General features: G+C 31.9%; 2 protein-coding genes across 3 annotated transcripts; both read right to left on the bottom strand.

The window, feature by feature from the left end:
• Nucleotides 1-462: 462 nt before the first annotated feature.
• LOC133668179 (uncharacterized) lies at nt 463-1,636 on the bottom strand. The gene has a single exon (XM_062087924.1). The coding sequence runs from the start codon at nt 1,475-1,477 to the stop codon at nt 668-670; it is 810 nt and encodes a 269-aa protein (XP_061943908.1). The 5' UTR covers nt 1,478-1,636; the 3' UTR covers nt 463-667.
• Nucleotides 1,637-9,143: 7,507 nt separating this feature from the next.
• LOC133668069 (ATP-dependent DNA helicase DDM1-like) lies at nt 9,144-16,203 on the bottom strand. Of its 2 annotated transcripts, XM_062087813.1 has the most exons (15): nt 15,752-16,203; nt 15,216-15,470; nt 15,026-15,112; nt 14,239-14,585; nt 13,956-14,145; nt 12,816-12,991; nt 12,618-12,682; nt 12,332-12,526; nt 11,597-11,692; nt 11,422-11,516; nt 11,223-11,342; nt 10,528-10,647; nt 10,331-10,429; nt 10,143-10,253; nt 9,144-9,698 (listed from the first exon to the last, which is right to left on the bottom strand). In XM_062087813.1, the coding sequence occupies exons 1-15, from the start codon at nt 15,812-15,814 to the stop codon at nt 9,462-9,464; spliced, it is 2,256 nt and encodes a 751-aa protein (XP_061943797.1). In that variant the 5' UTR covers nt 15,815-16,203; the 3' UTR covers nt 9,144-9,461. The 2 variants fall into 2 exon arrangements, with proteins under 2 accessions (XP_061943797.1, XP_061943798.1); XM_062087814.1 differs by lacking the exon at nt 15,752-16,203 and having other exon boundaries at nt 15,026-15,125; nt 15,216-15,286.
• Between the last annotated feature and the right edge of the window lie 1,284 nt (nt 16,204-17,487).

Raw genomic sequence — 17,487 nt, 5'->3', positions numbered from 1 at the left:
TCACGTTTAAAAATATTGATTGATAGAACTGATTGTAAGATTTTTAAAGAAGACTATAAACAAATAATAATAATAATAATAAAAGACTACTCCTCTCTCCCTTCGCATGCTTGGCTGATACAGGCTACATTAGGAATTATTTGGAAAACCCTTGGATTGGTTTCCAAATTATCCTCCAATTCCCAACTGGGACCAAACAAATTAAACGAAACAAAATCATTTCAATTGATTTAATTTTGAAAGTTTTCGAAATCCCGAGTAAAGAACATTATAGAAAGCAAAATCATTTCAATGACTTTAAATCATTGTTTCACAATCTTCGTTGCCCAGAGTAATCTATCACAAACAAGTGAGTAAAGTATTTATTTTAACGTGATTCAATTACAGCAAAAAAAATCATATTTTATCGAGGAAATGATCACTAAAAGAAGATGCAATGAAATGGATATGGTTGATCATATGTGAAGACCAATTCACTTCTTTATTGAAACATGTAAGTTGAAGCAAGCTCACAAAGCATCTACTACAACAGATCAAAGCTTTTGAAAAACCACTCGAAAAGAAGAAAATACAGTAGGGTCGATGAAGAGATGAAGAAGAGCGGGTCTGCCTCCGGAGAAAAGTCTATGGAAACAACCATATTGGACGCTTAGGATCGATATATCTTCTACCCCTTGCGCAAGTCCCTAAAATAATCACGAGGATTTGCTTCAAAATTACTCCTTGGTATGCGATAGTTCCTCCCCGGTGCTTTCATTGTTTTAACACTCTTGGCAAGACATCCGCAGCAAAAACGAACAATCTTGGCAAGACATCGGCAGCAAAAACGAACAATCTTGGCAAGACATCCGCAGCAAATTCGAACAATCTTGGCAAGAAATCCGCAGCAACTACCAAACAGGAGTGCTAGGAGTGCTATCACTACCACTGCAACAATTATAGGAACGCTTTCTTTCTTAAACTGGAGGACATACACCACTGTTTCAGAAGCTAGAAATTTCTTTATTAGGTCAGAGAGCTTGTGGTTGAAATCAGACACTGCACCAGAAGCTATAAATTTCTTTATTTGATCAAAAGGCATATAGGTGAAATCAGACACTGCACCAGAAGCCATAAATGTCTTTATTTGATCAGAAAGCTTGTGGTTGAAATCAGACACTGCACCAGAAGCTATAAATTTCTTTATTTGATCAAAAGGCATATAGGTGAAATCAGACACTGCACCAGAAGCCATGAATTTCTTTATTAGACCAAAAGGCGAACGTCTGTAATCAGACACAGCACCAGAAGCCATAAATGTCTTTGTTTGATCAGAAAGCTTGTGGGTTAAATCAGACACTGCATAGGAACCTATAAATTTCTTAGTTAGATCAAAAGGCGAACGTCTGTAATCAGACACAGCATCAGAAACCAGAAATTTCTTTTTTTGAGAATAAAGGTTATTGATATATGTGGAAAGAAAAGTTAGTAGTTCCATTGCTTAGGGGGTAGGCTGCGATTTGTATAGAAATGAATGGGGAGGAGAGTTTCTGGGCAAGGAAGAGAATCAAGAGGGTGCGAGAAACGAAGAGTGTAATGAGATATGAGCAAGGAACACACAATTCATGGTGCCTTTTATCAAGTGAAAATGAAAGAAAAAAGAAGTGGTTTTTACGTAGTTATAACTTGACTTGAGGATTGACTTGAAAAAGGCTTGGATTATTACAAAAATGTTTTGTTTTTATAAAGAAAAATATTGGTTTATTATTATTATTATTATTGAGATTCCTAGTAAAGAACATTATAGAAAGCAAAATCATTTCAATGACTTGAGATCATCGTTTCACAATCTTCGTTACCCAGTAAGTAATCTATCACAAACAAGTGAGTAAAGTATTTGTTTTAACGCGATTCAATTATATAAAATAAATAGTATTGTTTTTGTGATTGTAATTTTTTAAAATATTTTTTATTTAAAAATATATTAAAATAATATTTTTATTATTTTTTAAAAAAATTATTTTTGATATTAGCATATCAAAATGATTTAAAAATAATAAAAAACATATTAATTTAAAAAAAAATCTTTTTTTTTAAATACACAAAGAAACATGACATAAATAAAAGAAACGATCGCTCAAGGAAGATGCAGAGAATCTGTGTCAATTGTCATCTACACGCACACCACCAGCTTTTCTTTGAGCTTTAACAAAAGAAAAGAAACTTCGGTAATGGTGATCATGAGACCACTCTAAAGTTTTTTATTATTATTAATCCTTTGTGTTTATTAAAGATGGAAATAGAAGAGGAAGGAAACGAAACGACAGCACATCACACTATTAAAAATTATGGCAAATTAAGAGGATGGGCATCACAAATTCAATTAACAAAACTTACAAGTGAAGCAACTTACTGAGAAAACGTAACACCACGTTCAATACTCCTCTTGTCAGATTCGAGATGGAAGCATATTTGATGCCATGTTTCACCCACCACCAACAAAAGAAAGCCAAAAGGAAAGAAAACTAAAAGTATATATTTTCTTTATTCATAAAGATTTATTGCTCTTTTCTTTTTGTGAAATCTCTTTCTGTGAAATCAGGAATATATATAGATATAGATAGATATAAAGTCTAAACAAAAAGAGAGCAGAGCTTTTTTTTTTTTAGTTTAACGTGGGTGTCCGAGCTAACTTGCGCGTACCTCGACTAATCCCACGGGCCCTGAAGTTAACGACCATGTAAGCCTCCAGTGGTCATCATATGAGCAACCACAGAGCTTGAACCTGAGATCACAGAGGGAGCAAACCTCTTGGTCCCAAACTTTTACCGCTGGGACACCACCTAGATGGTTAAAGAGAGCAGAGCTTTAATTATATAGGTTGTAGTCCAAGCTACAATCTAACGACAAGAAAAAAAAATAAGGAACGAACAACCCTACATAAAAATAAAACAGCAACACAAAAAACCAAACGAAATCAGAACTTGAGTGGACTAAGCCGAAATACATTCGTGATTCTTATACAGATCGTGTCAAATAAACATCTTAACCCAATAGTTTAAGCTGTTAGGTAAGGTTTTAAGATATGATTTATATTATTCTCTAACACACCCCCTCAAGTGAAAACCTTTTAGACTTGAAACTTGCATAGGCTCATATTACCTTGTACTTAATTTTTATCAAATAAATGGGGATGATGAAATTCAGTACTCGCTTGGTCATCAAGGCTCTGATACCATGTCAAATAATCAACTCAACCTAATAGTTTAAACTGTTAGATAAGATCTCAAGATATATTTTATATTATTATCTAATAGATCAGACCGAGAGAACACATGTATGTTTGTTTCTCTTAGTGTGTTTTTTTAATTTTTAGTGATAGGCCCGTAGTAAATACAAAAATAGAAGAAAAAACAAGCACACCCTTAAGCAACACATTGGAATTTTCTGGGTGCTTGGCTGCGGTGAGTCACTTAATAATTTTTTGGAATATATAACCATGGATTAGTTTCCAAATTATCCAGCAATTTCCACTTGGGGCCCAAACAAACAAAATAAAATCATTTCAATTAATTAACTCCTCAAAGTTTTAAAGATCTCTCAATTTAATATCTTAGCTCAAGATCACCAGACATTTCTCATAGAAAAATTAAATATTTCTTCAAGATCGCATCATGGTTTAGACGGATATGCATGAATGCATACGGGGAATGGAATATTATAATAATATCTTAAAAAACAGACTATGAAAATATTAGAAATATTATATTATAGGTGTTAGGTTACTTTTTCCTTAAATATTTGTTTACCACTGCCACCTAATGAAAGTATAAACCATGGAAGACATTATGGTGTTGCCTTTTGAGGTCCCATGTTAATTAGCTTTCATGGAGCAAAAGTGACTTCGATTCAGATTTTCGTGTCTTTACCACTTTCGCTGTCAGCATTGAAATTTGATTTTCTTTTTAAAAAACTAGCACATTTCAAAAAATTTAGCAATCCAGTACATTCAAAAAAAAATATAGCATTATTTGATAAAAGTTACACTTCCCAACTGCGACTTTTTAAAAAATACACATAAATAAACTTCAATTATAACATCATCGTATTATAAATAAATAAAAATTTATCCTTCAACATTTAATTTATTAAGAATTTATTTGTGTGTTTTTTTATCACTTTTTTTTTATGGAATTATCCCAATTTTATGCTCATGATCGCAGGGTTAATGAGTTTACCCAGGTTAGCTCGAATCTTTTTTTTTCATTTCTTTTTTTTAAGAAAATATTTTTTTTCCACTCTCTCTCCCTTTAATATTGGATTTTTTGGTAATTGAGCTTCATAATTTTATTCAATTTGATTTCAATGAGCTTTCCCCAGTATCACAACCATATCATTATCATTTTCTTATTTGATTTTTGCTTTGTTATCGAACAAAATCCTTCAACATTTGATTTTTAAAAAAAATGAATTTCTTTCTCAATTCAACCTTTAATATTTGTTTGCTTGATAATTGATCTTCTTACTTTGTTTTTTTTTTTTTTACTTTTCTTTCTATAGAATAATTCTAATCTTATACTCATAGTAGCAGGGTTAGCGAGTTAACATGGTTTGGCTCGTGTATTTTTTAATTATTTTTTTAGGTTCCACACTTAAGTATTGGGTTTTTTTATAATTAAATTTTATGATTTTATTCATTTTGTTTTTGATGGGATTGCTTTGATATTACAACCAGGTTACAGCTTTCGCTAGCTAATCTGGATGGGCTAGCATCTAGATTTTTTACCTTTATTTTGCTTTCAAATTTTTGTTTTCATTTTATTTGTTGTTATTATTTTTTATTATTATTGAAATTGCCCGGTCATATTAAACCCAGTAAAGTCAATCATCCTAATCCTGGATTTTATTTGTTTTTTTAAAAAAAAAACGCTTGGATTGGCATGCAAGATAACATGGATCACCTATCTAGTAAGAACTGAAGATAGTTGGGCGATGAAGATGCAAGGATGCATGGACCTGACCGGTGAACTAAAAATCATCAACCGAGTTTTCAATTTTATCGTTATCTTTTATAATTAAGTCCTTTAATTAAATAAATTCAAGTTTGTCAATTTTCCTTCCATTACTTTACTCAATTCTTTTACCATTCCACGGGATCCAGATAGATCAGTTACCACAAGTTTATTTATAAATGGAATGGTTTGTGTGGTAAGGACGTCACGGCGTGTGTGTTTTCAAGAGGTATAGAATATGGCCTGCTATGGTGGATGAAGATCATTGGAATCCTTTTTCTTTTTTTTTGGGTGTATAGAGTGGTTTCGTGGGCTATAAAAAGTCATGCACTTTGAGTATTTTTGGTGTATAGATTCAAAACATATTTTTCACTGAAAATTGGATGAAATTCAAATAGTTTATTCCTCGAATATATATAAATTAATGAGCCAAGAAGTTTGATAACTAAATTATATTATATGCAAGTTCATTTATCAATGCAAAATACTTAAATTTTCAATTCAATTAAAATAAATTCTCTAAGCATAGAAATCAAGGTATCAAACTTAAAACATAAAGTATTATACTAAAACTAGTGTAAATATAATATACTTACTTGTTGGAATAAAGGAAAAATATCACCGTCAAGGATTTAATCATTTTAAAAAAAAAATTGAAATGATTCTCATTTGATGGAAATAATCACTAACAGAATTTTTATATTTATCGACGGAAATTTTCGTCGGTATTTGTACTATCATTCTGTTGGTAATTAATTTATCAACAGAAATGCTTTGTCGGTGAATCTTTCATCGGTAATTTTTTTTCCGTTAGTAAGTCCGTTGGTAATAAAAAAATATTACTACAGATGGATTTACTGAAATAAAAGGCAAGCAAAAAAAATCTCGCTTCATTCCGTCGATATTTCCTTTGAAAAAATATCGTATGTAATTTCATCGGTGATTATTTAAAAATATTTTTTAAAAAATAAATATCCTATAAATAAATCAACTAAAAATTGATCTCATATGAAAAATAAAAATCCTACAACAACATTCATACAATTATTAAGAGCACAAAAAATTAAAAATAAAATAAAATAACAAATATAATGAAAAAAAACACAAAAAAAGAGAAAAGAAAAATCATACCTTAATGTAGTTGTGAGTGAAGCTCAGAAGAGAAAAATAAATAAATTTGTAAAGTTTATTAATTAAAAAAAAACTGAAAAGAGAAAAGATGAAAGGAGAAGAAGACATACCTGAGCATGAAGGAGAAGAGAAGGAGTTGAGGAGAGAAGAGAAGAGAAAGAAAGGGATGTTGATGTTTTTTACATAAGGGGAAGAAGAGGAAGAAGAAAAAAAAAAGGAGGTCTGTCTGTTGTGAAATGAGGGATTTTAGGTTTTTTATTGTGGCGTTTTACCCATAGTTTTACTGATGAATAATTAAATATTAATATTTTTAATTCATTACATTGGTGATTCTGTTTGTAATATTTAATTTAAATTTTTAATTTAATAAAAAATTTCAGAAACTGTCAAATATCACCGACGACTTTTCAATCCATCGGTGATTCTGTCTGTAATATTTAATTTAAATTTTCAATTTAATCAAAATTTTTTAGAAACCGATGACTTTTCAATCTATATTGTCTGTAAAGAACATAACAAAATACCCCCTTTTAGGCCCCTTTTATACTATAATTTGAGACTAAAACCAATGCACATAACAAAATTAATTTCATCCATTTATCAACTTTACTTAAATGTTATAAAAATAAAAAAATAAAAAAATAAAAACTTATAATTTTTATATATTAAAAACCAGATATTTTTTCTTTAAAAATATATTGTTTAGGAATTGAATGATTAATGATCAAATGGTTTATTTCATGAGTTGAAAAAAAGAATCTTTATATGTCTATAATTATTTTACAAGAAATCTAAACTCAAACTCAAACCCAAACTCAAGCTCAAGTTTGGTCCTAAGACCGGAGACTCGAGTCTGAGCTTGTGTTGTGTATACACGTATGTCCTTAAACCTAAATCCTACTTAGCCCAAGGCTTCTTCCTTCTAAATGCTTAAATGTCCTTCAAACTTGATCTTAATTCCTCAACTTTCAATTATATAAGTTATGAAAAAATTTTGTAATCTTTCTATAAGAGATTGAGGGTTTTGGGTTGAGAAAGCATGTCATACAAGGATTCTTTAAAATTAATTTTATTGAGATAAAGCATGCCTAACATTCTCTTACGTTGATAAAAATTATCTAACTAGTATACAAAAACTTGAAGATTTGTATATAAATAGTGACTTGATAGGCCGCCACATCAAGATAAGTAGCTTTTAGATTTAAATCATTTTTAATGTAATAACATCATATTTACTTGATTTAAATCTAAACACAAACCCAAACTCAAGCTCAAGTTTGATCCTAGAACCCGAGACTCGAGTCTGAGCTTGTGTTGTGCCTTGTTGAATTGAGCAAGCATACACGTATGGCCTTAAGCCTAAAGGCTTCTCCCTTCTAAATGCTCAAGTGCTCTTCAAACTCGAATTTAATTCCTCAACTTTCAACTATATAAGTTACTAGAAAATTTTGTAATCTTTCTATAAGAGATTGAAGGTTTTGGATTGAGAAAGCATGTCAAATACAGATTTTTTAAGATTAATTTCTTTGAGATAAAGCATGTCTATCATTCTCTCACGTTAATGAAAATTATCTAACTAGTATACAAAAAACTTGAAGATTTGTATATAAATAGTGACTTGATAGGCCACTACATCATGATAAGTAGTTTTTAGATTTAAAATCATTTTTAGCGTAATAACATCATATTTACTTGATTAATTAGTAAAAAAAATATCATGAACTATTTAGCTTTTTATGTAAACCAAAATAATAATACTCACATAGTTTTTTATCTAGATTTTTTTCTTTGGTTCTCATTGTAGTGTTTATTTTGGTCCTTTACATTTTGGTTTCATTAGTGCTTTAAATAATTAAACATTTTATAATTCTCAAATAAACGATTACATTTCTCACTTATATGAATAATCTTTCATTAGAAATATTTTGTTATACTTCACTTAATAGAATAAGACATAAAAATCATTAGGAGCATGATTCACCCTTATTATATCGCAAGTAGCACCTTTTTATCATATAAATAGGAAGGAAATAATTATTTTTGTATGCTACTAAGAATGCTGTATAATATAGTTTTCTCTTTAAATCTAAATTTTGCTATCTCTAATCAACTATGTATGGTTATCATCATTAAACTGTTTCACCTTTAAAAGTTTTAAATTCATTATCCTCGATTAATTATTCGTAAGTTCCCTCGTTAAATATTTAGTGAGTAGATCTACAATATTTTTTTTTAACTTTATATAGTTATTGAAAAAATCACATTTTGAAAGTAAACGTTTAATAGTATTACATCTATGGCATATATGTCTAGAGTTACCATTATACATGCTACATTGTTCTCTTCTAATAGATGATTAATTATTGCAATGGGCACAAATTATTGGCATGATCTTAGGCCAACATGAAATATCTTCTAAAAAATTTCAAAATCAACTTTCTTTTTATTTTTAACAAAAATAATAAAAAATAATTTTTTTCTTTTTATCTTATGGTACATGTTTACTTAGAGGATTTTCAAGACTTTACTATTTCATTAAGTGTAAAGATATATTCACTAATAGATTTTGAATCTTTAAAATTAAATATTCAATTTATATTAATACACTTTTGTAGTATTTTTGAGCAACTAATATAATGTAATTTATAATGCAAAATGTACCTTAAATATTTGAATATTATATTTTTTTTATTTATAATGGTTCATAATACTGATAAATCTACTTAGTTTGCTAATTAATTGATTATGCAATATCTTTTCATATACAGTTCATAACTTGCTTTAATTATCCAAGAATATGATACATTGTTAATAATTTTATAGATTGCAATTATTTAGTTTAAATTTAATTTGCTAAACTAAATATATATGGTACTAATAAAAAGTGTGATACCTAAATTATATTGCATGCAAGTTCATATATCAAAGCACAGTATTTAAACTTGCAATTGAATTAAAAAAATAAAAACCCCAGCATTTGTACCAATCATACAAACAAAAGTTATCAAAGTTAAGAGTCAATTGATCTTTGGAAATACTCCTTAAAATAACATCATTTCGAGTCAATTCTACATTTTGTCTCTAAAATTGATTCAGAACATGAAAAATACAAATATCTGATAATTAGACATTTACCAAAAAACGGCCTCTTTCTATTCTATTGTTACCAAAATCATGGAGAAGCATCCGACTAAGAGCAACATTCTGCTCGCAAAAAAGTAAGGCATTCAGGATCCACATCCTCCGTCTGAGGCCACCCCTCCCCAAAAACGCAGACATTCAGTGGTCAGGCCAGGTCTGCAACCGCGACCACCATCTGTGGATGTGGCGAACAAACTTCTAACTATTAAGGGTAGAGAGCACGCCTCCACTGGCAGTCGGTACAACCACCTCCCAACCAGGCCCTTTCAGAGGAATTGAAACAGTGGCAGCCATGTTTTCCATGTCATCTGATGATGAGCCTACGACCAAATCACTGCGATCCAACACCCTCTCTAAATCTTCATCACTGATATCTGTCTGTATCAACTTGTCTTCTGCTGTTTCTTCATCCCGAAGCAGGGCCAGCATCTCCTCCTGAAAGGTTAATCCAATTGAAAAATTCATCAATCAAAGCACAAAAGAAAAGGAAAGAAGTTGCTGGTCATAATCAAGTCGCATCCAATCCTAGCATAGCCAACTGCAGGTGCTCAGTTAGCAATAAATCAAAATAAGAATTTCACTGTTTGTTTTTCATTTGGAACAGAAAACTTTTAATGTTACATCACATGCTGCAATGTGTCATCTAATTAACAGCCATCTGATTGCCAATTGTCATTTTTTCACCATTTGACACTAATTAAAAGGGTATGTTCAAAAATAGAAAAAATAAATGAGGTTGAAGAAATAAAATCTTCCTTAATTCTAGCCAGGGAGCAAACCCCTACTGAATTTCAATGAACCATGAAAGATACATACCATTGCTACCACTAATGGTTAAATAATAGAAGACATGTAAGAAACAAAGCATATAAAACAAACCTCCATGAGATCTGTGCCGGTAGACTTGGTTCGCTCTTGATGAAACTGTCCTTTTCCAATGACCACATGCTCAAGCTTCAACTTGCTAAAAGCTCTTTTCAAAATACGACCCTGTAAGCATACAATTTGTCAATTACCTGACAACCAAACAAAAGCACTAAACGAAAACAATGGCCATCGTTGGTTACCTCAACAGACTGAGCTGTTGTAAGCCTGTAAACATGGACAGGCTTGGTTTGCCCAATTCGGTGACATCTATCCATGGCTTGCAGATCCATTTGAGGGTTCTGGGATAAAATTGTAAAAATCCATGTAATAGTACAAAAATCAAGAGTTTTTAGTATATACTAAGGGTGGAACATGGGACACAAGATCAAGAAAATACCCAGTCACTGTCATACAGGATACAGGTATCAGCTGAAGTGAGGTTGATACCCAATCCACCAGCTCTTGTGCTAAGAAGAAAAATCCTAAACTGACTGTTCTCGTCATTGAATTCCTGGATCTGTTCAACACAAACAAACTCTTTTAAGCCTAGAATAATTATGCAATTTAATCCCTTCAGGTATTAGCAGATGCCATTCAATACTAGCAGCACACATCGACTTTCAGGATCTTTTCCCCATTAACAAACGCTTTCAAGCCTAGAATAATAAAACAATTTAATACTCACAAATACTAGCAGATGCCACTACATGCTAGAACATGCTGACTGGACAAGAAACAAAGTGCTGAGAATAAACATTAGCAAATTACTGAAGACAGGCAGTGAAGTTGACAAGTAAATTGCGTCACCAAGAGCTTGAAAGAAGCTTTCAAAAGTGCATAATCAAGAAATGCAGAGATGCTTTGATGAAAGCAAAGACACCGAAATAAGTGATAAATCATGTATGATTGGCCTAAAAGTACCAATTACCAAGACAGTTGCAGAATCCAAAATTATAAACTTCACAATATTCATCTATGGCGAGCAAGCTTTTCTTACATGTCTAAACCCAGAAGCTGCAAATTAATATTAATATTAATATTAAATATCTAAACCTTCAAGTTTTAAAAAAAGGAATGCAAGGTGTAACGGACCTGTTTCTTCCTCTCCTCTAACTTCACAGAGCCATCAATTCTACAAACTTCAAATCCTTTCTCACTAAAATAATAGTCCATTATATCCAAAATTTTAGTCCACTGGGAGAAAATCAGAACCTGTTTAAAAAGCCAGCAGAAGATGAGAGCATGCATGGTTTACAATAAACTAGAAAGTTTAGAAACTTGCACATCATACTTTGTGCTGGAGTGCAAACAAACGATTCAACAATCTATCCAGCAATTGGAATTTGCCACACTTCCCAACTATCTGTTCAACTGGTGGATAGAAATCTGTCAAGAACTTCGAAGGCATTAGTGAATCTGGCAACAGAAATTCACCACAGTAATTAAACGAGTTGAAAGGCACATACATGTGCCATCAAAGGCAGACTCTAAGAGATCCGGGTGGTAGCAATTTTTCCGAAGTTGAATCATCAAATTATTAAGCCTTCCTTTCATGCCACGTCCTGCAATTTTAAAAAACCAGAAGTCAATACAGGAAAATATGTAGAGCGGCTATCCATTCCATTGGGCCAGTGCTTGCTGACAATGCAGGTCAAGATGCATGGCGAAAGAATAAATGACTGCAGTTTGCTATCAGGTAGAATAATCTAAAAAAAAAAAAAAACAAGCAAACAAATAGCATATCCATATGATAAATCAAGCTTCAGCCCACAAAGAAAAGAATAATTATAACATGAACATTCATGAACCTGTGCTTCACGATTCACAAACCATAGGAAATATCATAGCCAAAATTAAGTCAAAGGACCAACAACTTATAATAGGGAGAATTAAATAAAACTATGACTCAAAAGCAGACACGATTTTTACTTCAATCACCTATTTTGCTTCTAGATTCACCATTATCCAGTGTCATCAAACTGCATGAGCTATTCAATAAACAGCTAGTATCCTGAAATTCTCACTTAGAGCTGTCATACTTTGATAGCTAGTAGTCCCAATGCCCAAAAACAGTGCTGCTTCCAAAGGACAGCCAGCCGAAACAGAATACCAAATAATCACAGCACGTAAAACCTCTTTTCTTCCTTTCTAAAGCTGAAGTCTTATCAATAACAAATTGATTGAAAAAAGTAAACTAATACCGGTATCCAGCTTCTCTCGTAAATAGTCCTCCAGTGTCTTATTGATTAAATGCTCCTGGAATTTCTTCTGATGCTCAGTCAGGGTAGCATATAAGATGATCTCTTTCTTCCGAGGAAGCATCTGCTCTACATCAGTTTTCATTCTCCGTAGGAGAAAGGGACGCAATATTGCATGGAGTTTGGTTACAGCCTGAGGTTGATTAAAAACCCAGTATATACACCATGCCATTCAAATGTTTCATTTACAAAAGCAGAATTACATCATTAGCTAAAATACATACCTGAGCCCTTCGCCTTTCTTCTACTTCTTCCTTCATTGTTTCATTATTGCACTTTCCTGACAGATCAAACCTGAGAAAGAAAAAAACTTCAGTTTAGGTCAATTGCATGTGAAGCATTGCAGTCATAACTACATGATTGAAGTCTATACTGCCATAATTACTGGAAAATGCATGCACGACTTTCAAATTGACAGCATACTGACCATGACTCAAATTCTTCATGGGATTGGAAAATATCAGGCAAAATGAAATTCAACAGTGACCAAAGCTCAGCCAAATTGTTTTGCAGAGGTGTCCCAGTTAATAAGAGCTTATTGTCCACGTGCAGGTATTTCAACTCCTTCAGCAGTTTGCATTTTGAATTTTTCAGCCGGTGCCCCTTAAGTAAGAAGGTTGCAATTTAGAATAGTCGGTAAAAATCAGTAATTTGGCAAATTAAAGTATTGGCACATGAAAGAAGACAGCTCAGAATGTTTAAGGCGCAAAAAGAACAAACAAGAGCAAAGGTATCTCAGAGCCCATGAACAAACACGAGCATTGACTATACAGAATAAAGAATGTGATTTCAAATTGCAATTTAAATAATTATTAACAGAGTGAGATAAGTGTTAAATAATATTTATGTAGTTTTATTTATTAAGAGTAAAATAGTACTTTTAGTTTAACCTATATATACGTTATTTGTATTTAGATTAATACTAAGCATTCATAATATACAGATTATTCAAAATTCTAGCCTTCTTTTTGCATTTGATCTCAATTATTTTAACAATAAGAAGTCTAAAAGTGACAAAATAGTGAGTGTTTAATCTGTTAGCTCAAAAGATTAGAGCTTTGTGGAATTGCAAGATCCAAGATGCCATGGTTGCATGCCTGTATAGCCAATCTAAACTTCATGAATTCAAAAACAGAGGAGAACTGTTATCTTCGGCAAATCTGCTAGTTTATAAATATGCAGTGCAACATCACATAAAAAGGCTCTGAGCTTATTTCAGGTTCCCAACAAAATGTATAAAGTGAGTGGAAAAGCTAAAATTGTACCAAAAAGGAAAAAAGAATCAACAACAAAGCATAGCACTTTTAAATTCCAGGCACTTGTTATCCTGAGTGTTATCTTCTGTGTAATTTGAAAGTCTTGAATCCAGAGCAGTTGACCACAATGTATCCAAACACACAGAACACCGCTACTAAAAACAATAGTCATTTTTAGCTTTGCCCTTATAACCACAAGCAGTCACTTTGTCCATACGATTTCCCTTAGGCTAATGTTGTTTGCTTGGAAGAAAAGAGTACTTCTCCCGTGTGTCTACCTAATCTACAAGCTATCTTGTTAAAACACTCACCTCATCAACCACAACATACTTCCATGGGTAATGCCTCAAATACTTTTTTGCATCCGATAATGCAATCTCATAGGAAGTAACAATAATTGGGAATTTGGAGCCAATTGATCTGGGCATGTGCTTCCTCCTTATCTCATCCCTCTGTTTCTTGCTACCGTGGTAGATAATTGAGTCCATAGAAGGAGCAAACCTATTCAGGGGAATTCACAGAGAATCAAATAAAACTGTGGATTAAAAGATCAAGATGGACAGTTTACACAAAAAATCAAGTTAAAACTTTTACCTTGAAATCTCATTCACCCAATTTGAGAGAGTGGAAAGAGGGGCAATAACCATATAGGGTCCATTTAAACCATTCCCTTTCAGATGTGCTAGGAAACCAATTGTTTGGATAGTCTTTCCGAGCCCCATTTGATCTGCAAGGATCCCATTGAGCCCATTTGTCCAGAGAGAGATCAACCATTTCACACCTTTAATCTGATAAGATTTCAACCTCCCACCAGTTAGCAAAGGTACAAGTTCTCTCTGCTCTTTCTCAGCTCTTTCTTCCTCAGTCAAATTTGCATCCTCATCCTTGTCAACTTCTTTTGATCTTGTAAGCATTGCGGTAACTGCTCTCTTGGCTTTCCTCTGAAGAAAGGTAGGTCATGGCATGTCAGAATTCACTAAGGCAATCTTAAAATGGCATCTTTTCATAGCAGAACACGTAAAATTAAATACAGGAAGATTTGAGAGGTCAAGACTAAAACTCCACTGAGATCATTAAAACACTCCCCATCTCAGTCAGTTCTCTTACATCTACCCATTTTCATCTTACAATTATATTCCTCTTTGGCAGGTGCGTTAAATATCCCTACATAAACATGTTTTCCTATTAACAGCTCTATTAAATTAAGAAGCAATCGTAAAATATATAATTGAAAATTTGTAACCAGTAAAGCACAAAAAAAAACACTTAAACTTTCAATCTTATACAATACAGCACATCTTCCGGCCACAACAGTCATCTCTAACATAATATCGAAAACACTAACATCCATATGAAGCAAAGCAAGAGGATAAAAACTCACAGAATTGTATTGCGCAGCGGCTTTTCTTTTTGATCCACGACCTCTATTTTTCTGCTCGACAGGTTCACTCTCTTGCTCCGCTCCATTCTAGTAATGCAATCTAAATCGTAAAGCAAGAAAACAAAAACGAAAAAGGAACATAAAAGAAAATTCATTGAAAAAAAAGGCATTTGAGAAGATATACACATACAGCAGTGATTTGATCAATCTTTTCCAGCAGAAACTCTGAATAGAGCTGAGTTTGAGTTAAAAGCTGGTCCAATCTATTAAACTGGCTTTCATCCAACTGAGCTTCCTCCGCCGCCGCTTTTTCTATCTCTTCTTCTTTCATCCTGGATTTCAACAGCTTCTCTTCCTCCTCCGCCATAGATATTGATATAAGAGACGCGTCCCCATTTTTTGCTTCCACAAACACCTCTTCTTCTACTTTCAAATTGCATTGCTCCTTCATTTTAAGGGGGAAAAAACACAAAAACATAAATAATACATAATATATTGTTAATCATATCTTTAAAAAAAATCACTCTTTTGTTCGACTGCTTAACATTAAAATAAAAAAATCATTTTTTTTTGCTTATACAGTTTTTTTCTTCTTGTAATTTGCAACAAAAATTAAAAATAAAATCGATCAATTTTAAAAAAAAAAAAAACAAACAAAAACACTTTTTTTCGAGAGTTAAATAGGAAAAAAAATCTAAAACAAAAAAAGGCTAAAAATAATAATACCTCGTCTTCAAGAACGGAAGTAGGAGAATCAGCAGAGGCTTCACTTTTCACTTCGCTCCCCATTTCAAATCTTAGAAAAACAAATGTCACCTCCAAACGCACAAAAAAAATCGCAGTTTTTACAAAATAAAGGCTAGCGCGGTGAGAAAAGGGAACCGCCGAAATCTATCGCACAAACTCGTGATTTTTCGAGAAATGTAAGAGCACGAACTGTAGAGAAGAAGGAACCGGTCCGGACCGTGAGAGTTTCTCTAAGAGAAGAAGACGGAGAGTTTTGAACTTGCAACAGAGAGAGCTTCAAATTAAAAAAAAAAAAAAACAAAATTCTTTTTATTTGTTTTCTTCGAGGTGGAATGGGCGGGAAATGGAGTTCAAAGTTATGCCCAGAAATGTAAGAATAATTACCAAAGGAACCTCTTGGTTTGGTTGGGTTTTCTTCTTTCTTTCCGGTCCTTTTTGGTATCCACAGCACCAATAAGAAAAGGATCTCCTGAGATCCTGGTTGCGGGGATAATTGGTTGTGTCGCAGGATGTAATTAAGTTTTGATTTGGTCCTCTTAGTTTAAATAAATTAAATATTTAGTCCTCGTGATTTAAAATCTTATATTCAATCTCTATGAATTGAAATATGCTTGTAATTAAATTAAATCATATACTTATAATTAAGTTATAAGCATATTTTACTAGGGGCTGGGAAGTTAGAAGCTGGGAATCTCTCTAAATGTTACTATAACAAGATACAAAATTTCCTTAAATCTTCGTTTTTCTTCCTTCCTCGTATTTGGAATATGCCATTAATTAATTATTAATGAACAAATAACTAAAAGAGATTACAAGACATTATTCCTCACAATAGTTATTTTTTCTTTGTTTTTTTAATCTATATTTTTTTAATAATTCTATCATTCAATATTTAATTTATTAAAATTTAAATTTTATAATTTATTGCGGTTTGTTTTCTATGTGGTTAATTCATGTTACAACTTTGACGAGTTAACATGATTGATTCAAGTTTTTTCTAATTTGTATTTTTTTTTTAATTTTATTCTTTATTAGGTTGATTATAAATTAGATGTCATGATTTGTTTCGGTTTATTTTCCATGAAGTTATCGTAGTTTCATGACCTGAGTCACGGGTTTTATAGGTTAACCCGGGTAGACTTCAGTTTATGTCCCTTTTCATATTGAATACTTTTTAATTTCATTATTCAACAATAGATTTATTGAAAATTGAGCTTCATAATTTATTTTAATTTCTTTACAGAAGATTATCATAATCTCATGACTCAGATTGTAGGTTTGGCAGGTTAACCTGAGTTTAATCGAGTTGTTTTTTTGGTTTACTTTCTATAAGGTTATCCTGGTCTTATAACTCGAGTCATGGGTTTAGCGAGTTACTTCGTGTTAATAAAAGTTGTTTTTTTTGTTTTTTTTTTCAATTTCATCTTTCAATATTGGGTTAATTGAAAATTAAGCTTTATAATTTGTTTTAATTTAGTTCCTACAAGATTGTCCTAATCTCATGATTTCGGGTTAATTTTTTTTTCATTTTCTTAATTCATTTTTTATTTTTTTATTTGTTTATTTTAAATTGAGTTTTACAATTTATTTTAATTTATTTTATATAAGGTTATCATAATCTCTTAATCTCTCAACTAAATCGTAAATTTAATTGATTAATCTGGATCAATTAAATTGATTATTGTCTCCATATTTTTTTTAAAAGAATGTATCTT

Source organism: Populus nigra, chromosome 11 (assembly GCF_951802175.1).
Source record: "Populus nigra chromosome 11, ddPopNigr1.1, whole genome shotgun sequence".
NCBI lineage: Eukaryota > Viridiplantae > Streptophyta > Magnoliopsida > Malpighiales > Salicaceae > Populus > Populus nigra.
This window is presented reverse-complemented; position numbering and strand designations above follow the sequence as displayed.